The sequence below is a fragment of the Zootoca vivipara genome, chromosome 16, assembly GCF_965207765.1.
Source record: "Zootoca vivipara chromosome 16, rZooViv2.hap1.1, whole genome shotgun sequence".
Classification (NCBI taxonomy): Eukaryota; Metazoa; Chordata; class Lepidosauria; order Squamata; family Lacertidae; genus Zootoca; species Zootoca vivipara.
Window position 1 is genome coordinate 16,830,860 of NC_142599.1, and position 13,051 is coordinate 16,843,910.

The following is a 13,051-nucleotide window of genomic DNA, read 5'->3' on the forward strand; positions in this document are numbered from 1 at the left end:
ACACCAACAAATAGAGTATTAAAAATGGCCATCCTATTCATTCATTCTCTGCCTATCCGGCTGGGTTTTCCCAGCCACTCTGGGCGGCTCCCAACAGAATATTAAAAATGCGATAAAAATTCAAACATTAAATACTTCCCTAAACAGGGCTGCCTTTAGATGCCTTATAAAAGTCAGCTAGTTGTTTATTTCCTTGACATCTGATTGGGGGGCGTGGGCGTCCCACAGGTTCCACCACTGAGAAGGCCCTCTGCCTGGTTCCCTGTAACCTCACTTCTCGCAGGGAGGGAACCGCCAGAAGACCCTCGGAGCTGGACCTCAGTGTCTGGGCTGAACGATGGGGTGGGGTGGGGACGCTCCTTCAGGTACACTGGGCCGAGACCCTCGGACCTCCCCCCCCCTCATCCATTACACACATTTAAAGCAGCATCATGCCACTATAAATAGGCATGCTTCCTTCAAAGTATCCTGGGGACTGTAGTTTGTAAAGTATGCTGAGAGTTGTTAAGAGAGACCCCTGTCCTCCTTTCACAGAACTACAATTCCCAGAGTCAAATCCTCTTCCCAATCCCAGGGGAAGCCAGGTGTCTTCTTGCACGCAGTCTAGCAAGCTTGGCAGCCTGTCAATGGCCCATCTAGTCCAGCATCCTGTTCTCACAGTGTCCAACCCCTGTTCCGCTCGCTTCCCTCCCTGCTCTCGCGGCGTGGCTGGTGGAGGGAAAAGGGAGGCCGCCGCGAAGCTCCCCCACTTGCTGGGGCACCCCTCAGCGCCCCCTGATCGCCCAGGCGCCGTGGTGCATTGCGCCACTAGAGTCAATGGGCGAGCCGGGCCTGTAGAAACAGACCAGGCCCCCTCAATAACCCTCCCTCCTGCCCACCAAGGAGCTTGGGTAGCTCCCCTGCCAATGGGTTTAGGGTTGATGCTTACTCCCGAGAGTGGTCTTTCTTGCGGCAAACGCAGCAGCAACACAGGAGGGAGAGGAGGAGGAGGAGGAGGAAGGCCAAGAGGGCACCAGCTCCAATGACACCCATCCGCTGGTTAGCCTCTGAAATGGAATCAGGAGAGAAACAAACCCCCCTCTTATTTCATTTTATTCATTTAATGGAAAGTGCACACCACTCCATTGTAAAAAGAACCCCCCAAAAACCCCTCTCAGCAGTTCCCTGAAATAAAACATGCATTTAAATGATTGATCAGTCAGAGTTAGTCAGAGTTAAAAATTAAAGCAAGCAGAAACGACAACCTCGCATTTAAAAAAATATAGACATTATAAAATAAAATTAACCTATTAAAATGCATGTCAACTTTACACATCCGGGTAGGCTTGCTGAAATAAACAAAATAGGTTTTTGGCAGGTGCTGGAAAAAAACACACAGTGGTGGCAGCTACCTGGTTGTAAAGGAGCAGGGAGTTCCAAAGTGTAGGTGCTGCCACACCAAAGGATTATCTCCTTGAAAGTTCAGAACAGACACTGCAGTTCTAACCAGTTCGGCGGGCATATAATTCCAATTGCTTTCGGTTTCTCAATCTTAAATTCAGTTCTCCACATTTCCACATCAGTTTGCATTTTTTTTTAAAATTAAAAAATAAGAAAGTCCTCATGCCAATTCAACAGCATTTTGGCATGTCTTTCTACTTAAACTACATTTTTTGGACGCAAAATGGCCTAATGCGCCTATTTTGTCAAAACAGTTCCCCCTAACATGATGCATTTTCCTACGTCACCTTCACGAACTTATGCATTTGTCCAACTTGGCTGAAGAACTGCATTGCAAAATTTAGAGAAGGGCGAAAATTCGTAGCATAGCTGTGTTTCGACTCGCCTATTTTTAATTTTAAAATAAAGGGTGAATTTAGTTACATTTGCCTTTGGATGCAGATGGAATCAATTGTATCTCTCATCCCTAGTTAGGTAGGAAGGAAACTAGTCCCGAGCTGTTAGCCTGTTAGCTGTTAGCCTTGCCATAGGACTCTGCAGACTCCAAACTTCCCAATGGGAACAGTTTGGAACTAGCAGCCCAGGACTCAACTCAGCCAATAGATGCTGGTGATGTCTGTTCCCCCAAGCCACTTACCCATGTAGCAGGATCCGGTCAGTGGGTCGCAAGAATCTTCGTGGCACTTGCAGGATTCTGAACAGTTCACCCCATAGTGACCAGTTTGGCACGTCACGTTACACCTGTGGGATGTGATACAAAAGCAGCAGTCAAGTACAACATTCCTTGTTTGCCTAGAGTGGACATGCAAAGGGGATGTTTGTTCCAGCCAGTCGAAAACTTCCTGTTTCCTCCTGGGCTAGGACATACTTCCTTTTGCATGTGACTAGAGGTGGGCATGACCTTACCTGTGCAGGTAACAAAAGCACAAGGCACGCAGCACACACTCTCTCTTTGACTTCCTCTCTTCATTGGAGCGGCTTCTTTCAGCCAACAGAGGACAAAGAGACTATCTCCATATGGGATAGACTCACATGTATATGTTGTTGTTGTTTAGTCGTTTAGTCATGTCCGACTCTTCGTGACCCCATGGACCATAGCACGCCAGGCACTCCTGTCTTGCACTGCCTCCCGCAGTTTGGTCAAACTCATGTTCGTAGCTTCGAGAACACTGTCCAACCATCTCGTCCTCTGTCGTCCCCTTCTCCTAGTGCCCTCAATCTTTCCCAACATCAGGGTCTTTTCCAAGGATTCTTCTCTTCTCATGAGGTGGCATGTATATATCTGTAACTAAGTCTGTCTTCAGCAATCCAACTGATAACTGATGATGATGTGAGTAAACTTCTTTTATATACCTTAAATAAGATTGTGGCGTGTTTATTCTTTTAACAGGGAAATAAGGGATCTTACCAGGAATCTATATTGAGAAGCTTAAACAAGCTTACAACCAGCTACCCGCTGCACGTTTAAAGGGGAATGTTGAAACTCTGCTAACTTATAGAACTTGCTAGCATAATAATAATAATAATAATAATAATAATAATATATTTATACCCTGCATATCAGGCTGGGTTCCCCCAGCCACTCTGGGCGGCTTCCAACAAAACATTAAAATACAGAAATCCATCAAACATTAGAAGCTTCCCTAAACAGGGCTGCCTTAAGATGCCTTCTAAAGGTCTGGTAATTGTTGTTCTCTTTGACCTCTGGTGGGAGGGCGTTCCACAGGGTGGGTGCCACTACCGAGAAGGCCCTCTGTCTGGTTCCCTGTAACTTGGCTTCTCGTAGAGAGGGAACCACCAGAAGGCCCTCAGCGCTGGACCTAGCGCAAGTTAGGAATGATATTATTAAACAATATATCCTCTCCTGCCTCCCTGAACATTTACCCACAACAACTGAGGAAGGAATTATCAGGTGAGTGGGGGAAAAGAGAGAGAGGAGGCAGGTAAGTCACCCTTTGCTCTCCCCTCCAGAAGCAGGGGTGGCTATAAAATCACCCAAGAGTGTTCTAATGGAAAGCATATCAGAATGTCGTCGTTTCCAGCTGATGCCAAAAGACAAAATAAGGGTTAGGAGAGACAGAGGGAAATGGAATGATAAGACCATGCCTGGCCATGAGGACTAGAAACATGCTTAATATCAGAAAAGAAAACTGATATACTCAAGGCCACAACTCAGCCTTCAAGGTCTATGATCACCTGTCTAAAGCTGACTGAATCCCCAGAGGTAGCAATTTACGATAGGGTGGAAGGTTCGCAGGCTAGGAAGGACTTGCTCACAAATTTATTGACAGCTGTACGAATTTATGATAGCTAGAAAGTGGAAGGAGCAAGCAGAATATAAAATGGAAGAATGGTATGAAGAGGTGTGGGATATAGCTATTGATGATAAATCAACATGTGCCATTAAGGTAAGATGGGGGGAATAAGCAGAAGAAATTATTTTGAGGAGATATGGAGGGTGTTTGTAGAATTTGTACTGTTAAAAAGGAAAGGGGTCAAACCATTGCAAGAGGTTGGATGGAGTACGACAAGGTTGTATATTGTCTCCCTGCTTATTTAACTTATATGCAGAATTCATCATGCGAAAGGCTGGACTAGATGAATCCCATGCAGGAATTAAGATTGCCGGAAGAAATCAACAACCTCAGATATGCAGATGACACAACCTTGATGGCAGAAAGTGAGGAGGAATTAAAGAACCTTTTAATGAGGGTGAAAGAGGAGAGCGCAAAATATGGTCTGAAGCTCAACATCAAAAAACCCAAGATCATGGCCACTGGTCCCATCACCTCCTGGCAAATAGAAGGGGAAGAAATGGAGGCAGTGAGAGATTTCACCTTCTTGGGCTCCTTGATCACTGCAGATGGTGACAGCAGTCACGAAATTAAAAGACGCCTGCTTCTTGGGAGAAAAGCAATGACAAACCTAGACAGCATCTTAAAAAGCAGAGACATCACCTTGCCTACAAAGGTCCGTATAGTTAAAGCTATGGTTTTCCCAGTAGTGATGTATGGAAGTGAGAGCTGGACCATAAAGAAGGCTGATCGCCGAAGAATTGATGCTTTTGAATTATGGTGCTGGAGGAGACTCTTGAGAGTCCCATGGACTGCAAGAAGATCAAACCTATCCATTCTTAAGGAAATCAGCCCTGAGTGCTCACTGGAAGGACAGATCGTGAAGCTGAGGCTCCAATACTTTGGCCACCTCATGAGAAGAGAAGAATCCTTGGAAAAGACCTTGATGTTGGGAAAGATGGAGGGCACTAGGAGAAGGGGACGACAGAGGACGAGATGGTTGGACAGTGTTCTCGAAGCTACGAACATGAGTCTGACCAAACTGCGGGAGGCAGTGCAAGACAGGAGTGCCTGGCGTGCTATGGTCCATGGGGTCACGAAGAGTCGGACACGACTAAACGACTAAACAACAACAACAAAAAAATAATAGTATACGATCACCTGTCTGTGTGTAGGAATGGGTTACATCCCAATTAATCCCAACTAGGATATGGGTTGCTCCCTTTCTCTACAGCAAAGCTATGCAAAGACAGCTGTCAAAAAATAAAAAAGGCATTCTGGAGAGCTGCTGTCAGTCAGTGCAGACAGTATTGAGCAGGTTGCAGCTGAAGGCCAGCTGCTGGGAATCAGCAGTGGGGAAGGGGCTGCCCTCGTGTTCAGGTCCTGGTTTTGGGTTTCCCATAATGGGCGTCTGGTTGGCCACTGTGAGCAGAGGATGCTGGGCTAGTTGGGCCATCGGTGTGATCCTGCCGGGCTCTACCAATGTTCTCATGGACCGAGCTTCTGACTCAGTATAAAGCAGCTTCCCATCGCTACGATCCCTTTATTGTATTTGGTTGGCACAACACCTCACAAAAAGGTTGGATGGTCACCTGCCAGGGATTCTTCAGTTGCGATTGCTGCATTGTGTGGGGTTGGGCTGTGTGGCCCACGGGTTTCCTTTCAGCTCTACAATTCTGTATTTTCAGCTAAAGGAAGAGCCAGGCTGCAAAGCTGCTGGACGAATGTCAGGCGAAAGCAGCTGCTGCCGTTCCACAGCCTTCAGATTCTCTCCGGGATTTTCATGCCTCTTGAACATCCAAAGCTCTCCTGCTGGCTGGGGTCCCTGCCTCCCTGGTGCCACGTGCCTGTTGGCAAAGAAAAGGGTACGGGGCACTCACTGCCCGCAGAGCAGCTGCAAGCAGGCCTGCTCTAAAGGACTTCGCATAACGTGGAATTTGTTTGCAGAATCTGCTGCCACAAAAGGTGGCGACGGTCAGGAGTCCAGGTGGTTTTCAAAGCAGTATTTGCTGTGGGCTAAAAGGATGCTTTTAGTCCAGGGATGGGAAGAAGGCAAAAAGTCCCTACCAGAGAGGAATGGCAAACTAAATTGCTGGAATATGCAGAAATGACAAAAATGACTGGAAGAATCAGAAATCAAGAGGACGAAAGCTTTAAAAAAAGAATGGGAGGAAATTAACATTTTATCTGAGAGACCACTTGTCACAGTGGCCGGAGTGGACTACTTCAGAGTAACGACGCTACGCAGCTCTGCATTTTTATTCTTTTATTGGTGCTGCGTATTTACAGTGCTGAAGTCATGCTATTTACACGGAGTGATGTGGTCAGTCGGTTTCAGAACCTCCAAGTGACTTTTGGCGCGTCTTTCCCCAGCACAAAAGTCTTGGAAGCCCCATCCTCTTTCCCCTCCTCTTCCGGCGTAATTCTGGAGTTGGGGGGATGGGTCTCCCCCCCTTACTTCCCCCTTCCTGTCCCACCTGGGACCCTGGCTCCGCTACCTTGCCTGAGCCTCGGACCCGACTTCCTGCTTCCCCACTGGAATCGGAGCTCCCTCTGCTTCCCCCTGTGGTCGGTGATGCGCTTGAACTCAGGAGGGGAGGGACTTCGCGATATCCCCTGTCCCTCACATCCACCCCCCTTCCAAGCTCCCCTTCTCCCCTCCCCAGGTCCCCCCCAGGTGTCGGTGACGACTGGAAGCCTAAGAACTCAGTGCTTTCCGAGCCCGTTGGTGTGAACACCTCCCCCCAGTCCTGCGAGGCTCCCCTTTCCGCCTGGGAGGACTGGAATCCCAAAAATTCCGTGGCGTCCGAGCTGGTGGGGGTAAAAATGTGCTGCCAATCTGCTTCTGCCTCTGACTGTGTGGATCTCGGTGACACCCATATCTCGTCTCCCGAGTCCTCAAACTCTGCTTCCCAGCGCCATGGTGAGCTGCTCTCCCGTGCCTCCTCCTCCTCCCCCTCCCTCTCTGGGAAAGATCTGAGGTCGCGCCCGTAATTGGCCTTAAAGGGCGACACCCCTGTGGAGACGTGCACTGCATTGTTGTAGGCAAATTCTGCCAGTGGCAGGCGATCCACCCAGTCCGTTTGCCGCTGGCTGACGTAGCATCTCAGGTACTGCTGCAGAATGGCGTTGACCCTTTCCGCCTGTCCATTGGTCTGCGGGTGTCTAGCCGTCGACAAGCTGACCTCCACCTGCAGGAGGTTCATGAGCCGCCGCCAGAACCTGGAAACAAATTGGCGGCCACGATCCGAAATAACCCTTAAAGGTAATCCATGCAGTCTGAATACGTGATCAACAAACAGTTTGGCTGTCTCTTCTGCAGAGACCGCCCTGGCACACGGTATAAAGTGGCACATTTTGGACATGAGGTCCACCACCACCAACACTGCGGTCTTGCCCCTGGAAGAAGGCAGATCTGTGATGAAGTCCATGGACACCACTTCCCACGGCCTGTGTGGTGTGGCTAAGGGCTCCAGCAATCCTGCTGGCACTGCTCTGACCACCTTTGCCCGCTGGCAGGTGTCACAGCCCCGTACATAGTCTCGAACATCTTCCCTCACCCCTGGCCACCAGAAGTGTCTCATGACTAGGTGAGCGGTTTTGTCCCTTCCAAAATGACCCGCCGTTGGGTTGTCGTGCATCTGCTTGAGGACCGTACGTCTAAGCTGGGTGGTGGGCAGGTACAGTGCACCCTTGTAGAAAAGCAGCCCCCTGCGTTCTGCAAAGTCCTTTGCCTGCTCCCTCCCTCCTCTCAGTTCTCTGAAGATGCGGTTGGCAAATTCATCCGCTGCCGTCAGTGCTGTGAGTTCTGCCTCGCTCACCACTGCTGCTCCGCATGCTGACGGGGGGAAAATGTGCCTTGGTGCTGGTGGCGCCTCCTCCTCCATGTACTCTGGCTTGCGGGAGAGGGCATCCGCCCTGACATTCTGCTCCCCCGGGATGTAGTGTATGGAGAAGTTGAAGTTCGAGAAGAACTCCGCCCACCGTATCTGCCGCTGGTTGAGCACCCTGGCAGTTCTCCAGAACTCCAGGTTCTTGTGGTCTGTGCACACCTGGATGGGGTGCTTGGCGCCCACCAGGAAGTGTCTCCAATGTTTGAACGCAGCGTGGATCGCAAGAAGTTCTTTGTCAAACACCGTGTAGTTGCGCTCGGGCTGTGTCAACTTCCTGGAGAAGAAGGCACAGGGTCTCCACTCCCTGTTGGCGTCCAGTTGCAACAAAATGGCGCCCACAGCTTTCTCAGAAGCATCTGTCTCAATGCGTAGGGGCGCGTCCTGGACCACGTGGAACAGGTTCTGGTCCGAGGCGAACACCCTCTTGAGGCTTTCGAACGCTGCTTGCGCCTCTGGTGTCCACCTGAACTTCTGCTTGCCTCTCAGGCAGTCAGTGATGGGAGCCGTAACGCGAGAGAAGTTCTTGATGAACTTCCTGTAGAAGTTGGCGAAGCCTAGTAGGCGTTGGGCATCTTTGCGCGTCCTGGGGCTGTGCCAGTCCAGGATGGCCTGCACCTTGTCCTTGTCCATCGCCAGCCCCTTGTCTGACAGCTTGTAGCCCAGGAAGTCCACCTCCTTGGTGTGAAACTTGCACTTCTCCAGCTTCACATACAGGTGGTTCTCCTTCAGGCGCTGCAACACTTCCCTGACATCTTTCACATGCTGCACTGGGTCATTGGAATAGATAAGGATGTCATCCAGAAAGACCAGGCAGTTCTTGAAGAGGAGGGACCCCAGGACGTGGTGCATGAAGGCCTGGAAGCAGGCTGAGCCCCCTTGCAACCCGAAGGGCATCACCAGATATTCAAAAGAGCCCAGAGGCGTGAACATCGTGGTCTTCCATTCATCGCCTTCCCGGATCCTGATCAAGTTGTACGCCCCCCTCAGGTCTAGCTTGGTGAAAATCTTGCCCCTGCGTGCCGCTGTCAGGAGATCATCCACTCTGGGCATGGGGAAAGCCACTGGCTCTGTCACCGAATTCAGCCGTCTAAAATCCACCACCAGGCGGCGCTGTTGCGTGTCTTTCTTGTCCACCCAGAAGACCGGGCTGCCCCCTGCTGCCTTGCTTTCTCTGATGAACCCCCGCTTGAGGTTCTTGTCGATGAAAGCGCGCAGATCCTCCAGTTCCTGGTCTGACATGGCGTACAGCTTGGCTGGGGGTATAGTTGCCCCTGGCACCAGGTTGATCTGGCAGTCAAAAGGCCTGTGTGGGGGTAGGTGGTCGGACTCCGCTTCGCTGAAGACCTCCTGCAGGTCCCAGTACGGCTTGGGTATCGCCTCACCCCCTTTGACGTGCATGGTGGCCACCGTGGCTATCGGAGGCCCCTCCCCTGGTTGGTGCTGCATGCAATGTTCCAGGCAAAAGTCCGATCCAAAAGTGATGCATCTCTGGTGCCAACTGATGGAGGGGTCGTGGCGCGCCAGCCAGCTCATGCCCAAGACGATGGGGGGGTCTGAGATGGTGGTGACGTTGAATGCCAGTGTCTCTGAGTGCCTTCCCACCGTCATTCTCATGGGGGGGGTTTGATGAGTGATGGCCCCCCCCAGCAGCTCTCTGCCGTCAATGGTTGCCACGTGAAGGGGAAAATCCAGCTGCAGAAGCTGGATCTGGTGCTCTTCTGCAAAGTTTCTCGAGAAGAAGTTCGCTGAGGCACCACTGTCAATTAAGGCAAGGACTGTCAGGGGATAGCCATTTGGGAGCGTTAGCGTGACTTCTAGAACCACTCCTGCTCTGGGAGGGGTGGGCTGGCTCTGCTCCTCTCTGTGCGGGTGGGTGGGCTGGGGCTTTTGTCTGCTGACTGTGCCTGGCTGCTGCCCCTTGTCTCCTGCAGCCAGGCTTTCCCGTTTCCCTGCTGTGGTGCTGCGTCAGTGGGGGAGGGCACCACCGTTCCCGCCCTTCCTTGCCACTCCCTGCGATGTGGGCAGTCTCTGACGAGATGCTGGGGGGAGTTGCAGAGAAAGCAATTCCCGCCCTTTCCCTCCTTGCGTCTTGGCGCCGCTGGGGTTTGAAAAGCCCGCGCGCGCGCGCTATCAATCTGCATGGGTTCCTGGTCCTGGCTGGCCCCAGGCGTGGCTTGAAAGGGTTGTTGGGGGAGTGGTTTCTCCTGCGACCGTGGGAACCAAGCCCGCTTTGCGCGCGTTGCTTGTTTGTCGCTCCACCGAGATTCCTGTCTCACCCCCACCGCCAGAGCCGCTTTGCTCAGCTGATCCATATCACTGGGCTTTGGACCTCTCGAGAGCTCATCCTTCACGTCCTCATGCAACCCCAAGTAGAACGCCGCTTGCATTGGGGGTGACCCTAATTCCCACCCCAATCTGTGCACCAGCATGGTGAATTTCGCCCAGTACGCGCGAACTGTCATATTTCCTTGGCGTAAATTATGAAGTTCCTCCTTAGTCTGGTCCATATGACTATCGGACGAATACATCGTTCTCAAACCTTCTAGAAATAGTTTGACATCCTTCATGCAAGGATTCTTTGTTGCGATCAACGGTCTTAGCCATTCCCTGGCTGCCCCGGTAAGGTGCTCCACAATAAACGCTACTCTGTGCTCATCATCAGGGAACTCAGCGTGGTGTAGCTCAAGAGCATACACCATCTCAGTCTCAAAGCCCTGATATTCCTTCGGGTCTCCATTGAACTTGCTCACTAGGGTCCCGGCTCTCCTTCCTGGCAGCACTTGGACTTGGGGTGCCCCTCCCGCCTTGTTTTTCTCTGCATCCAGCTTGTTTTGGAGGTCTACCGCCACCGCCCTTAATTCCTGCTCTCTTTCCTGTAGTGCTCTCACCTGTTCCGCCAGTTGTAGCCGGTCGTCCTGGACCTTCTTAGTCTCTTCTTTAGCTGCCTTCAATTCCCCCTGCGCCTGCAGCGACAGCTGCTGCAGTTCTTGCTGGGCTTGCTCCGCGATCTGCCGCCATCTCTCCGCCTCTGACACGCTCATCCCGGCAACTCCAAAGTAGCCCAAAAAAGACTTGGAGGTTGCTGTCACAGTGGCCGGAGTGGACTACTTCAGAGTAACGACGCTACGCAGCTCTGCATTTTTATTCTTTTATTGGTGCTGCGTATTTACAGTGCTGAAGTCATGCTATTTACACGGAGTGATGTGGTCAGTCGGTTTCAGAACCTCCAAGTGACTTTTGGCGCGTCTTTCCCCAGCACAAAAGTCTTGGAAGCCCCATCCTCTTTCCCCTCCTCTTCCGGCGTAATTCTGGAGTTGGGGGGATGGGTCTCCCCCCCTTACTTCCCCCTTCCTGTCCCACCTGGGACCCTGGCTCCGCTACCTTGCCTGAGCCTCGGACCCGACTTCCTGCTTCCCCACTGGAATCGGAGCTCCCTCTGCTTCCCCCTGTGGTCGGTGATGGGCTTGAACTCAGGAGGGGAGGGACTTCGCGATATCCCCTGTCCCTCACACCACTGTAAACAAATGACAACATCAGCAGGTTTTTAACAACACTTGCAACGTTAACAAAATCTTTGGATAATAAATTTAAAATATGGAGGATGAAATAATAAGCAGTTGAAAAGGATAACATAAAGATCCATGGAGGGAATGGGGAGAAGTCTTGAGAGTCAAGAGAATCTTGCATTTTGAGTGTAGTTGTGATATTGTTGGAATTTTGCATTTTAAAAATCAAATAAAATGTTTATACAGTGGTACCTCTGGCTGTGAACAGGATCTGTTCCGGAGGCCCGTTCGCAATGTGAAAAGCCCGCAACCTGAAGCGCCGTATCTGTGCAGGTGCGCGACGCGATTTGGCGCTTGTGCGCATGCGCGAAGTGTGATTTTAGTGCTACTGTGCATGCGCGAGTGGCGAAACCCGGAAGTAACCCTTTCCGGTATTTCCGGGTCGCCGCGGGACGCAACCTGAAAAAACGTAACATGAAGCAAACGTAACATGAGGTATGACTGTATATATAAAAAATAAAGCAATCTTTGCTTACCTGGCGACCACCGCATGTTTTGGACTTTGTCTCCCATCAGCTCCAGCCAGTATGGCTGTATGGTGCTGGGTTGATGGGAACTATGGTACAAAACATGGTGCTGAATGGAGAGCTGCTGCCAGTCAGTGTGGACAAAACTGAGCTGGGTGGACCAATGGTAAGACTTGGCAGATGGCAGGTTCTTATGTTCCCATTTAAACCAGGTTTCTGTTCTGAACCATGAGGACTAGAATCTTGGAGAGGCATCCAGTTAAATAGAGCTACTAGTGCAGTATTTCCCAAACTTGGGTTTCCAGCTGTTTTAGGACTACAACTCCCATCATCCCCAGCTAGCAAGACCGGTGGTCAGGGATGATGGGAATTGTAGTCCGAAAAACAGCTGGAAAACCAAGTTTGGGAAACACTGTACAGTACTAGTGCAAATGTTTTTGCTTGCACAAAAGAAGTTCCTCTCCCTCTCCTCCCTCTTTGCCACCCCAAAACTGCTCCAGAGGGTTGAAGGAACACCCAAAACAAATTTGGAGGGTCATCGGAAGAAGGAAGCTCAGCTAAAATGCAAGCAGGTCTAGATGGATATTGCCTTTGCTTTATTTTAAGAGGAAAGAGCATAAGCCCCAGGGTCTTATGTTATTGTTGTTGTTTGTTCTAGAAAGGGGCAATATAAATATAAATTCTGTTCAATAAATTAAAAAAACATCACTGCCCATTCTCCTTGGTACAAATTCTGTTCAGTGCAATGGCTGCATGGCGGGAGGCAATGAAACCAGCCGCAGGAGGTCTATGAACTATCCTTTAGCTTTTTGTGATGGAAAAACTCAAATTGAAACAAAGATCCCTCTTCAGACAAACGGGACACTTTGCTCTGTGTTCCTTTCCAAGGAAGCTACGCAAAAATCTCTACTTCCAACTTTCATGGTGGAGAGAAAAGAACCGCAAAAGGAAGAGAGGAAGAGCTTTCGCTTGCAAAACAAGCCCGTTTGAACACACAGTCATTCTCGGTAGCCAGCAAGCAAGCTGATGAGTAACTCCTGACCAACTCTTATTTTTAGCATGCTCAGGGCTTTCCATCTGCTGACACAGCTCTGAAGCCACGCAGGTTCCTCCGTTTGCCAGGGCAAGAAGCATCAACATCTAGCCTAGTGGTGTCAGCACTGACTGGCAGCAGCTCTCCAGGCAGGGATTCTCGCCCAACCCTACCCGGAGATGCCAGGGATTGAACCTGGGACCTCCTTTATATAAATCATGTGCTCGGTTGCGACTCTTCCCCTGTCAGTGTATAAGGCAGCCTTATACTCAGTCACATCATTGGTCCTTCTACCTCAGTATTGCCAACTCTGACTGGCAGAGGCTCTCCAGGGTTTCAAGCAGCGGGTGCTCCCAGC

General features: G+C 50.7%; 1 protein-coding gene across 2 annotated transcripts in view; it reads right to left on the bottom strand.

Moving 5' to 3' along the window:
- Positions 1 to 13,051, bottom strand: part of SCARF2 (scavenger receptor class F member 2) — a 63,298-nt gene that overhangs the window by 20,194 nt on the left and 30,053 nt on the right. For both annotated transcript variants that reach the window (XM_035098795.3, XM_088659267.1), the window contains 2 exons: positions 2,078 to 2,181; positions 929 to 1,046 (listed from right to left, as the gene is read on the bottom strand). In XM_035098795.3, the coding sequence (XP_034954686.3) occupies positions 929 to 1,046; positions 2,078 to 2,181 (222 nt within the window). The remainder of the gene's footprint in view (positions 1 to 928; positions 1,047 to 2,077; positions 2,182 to 13,051) is intronic.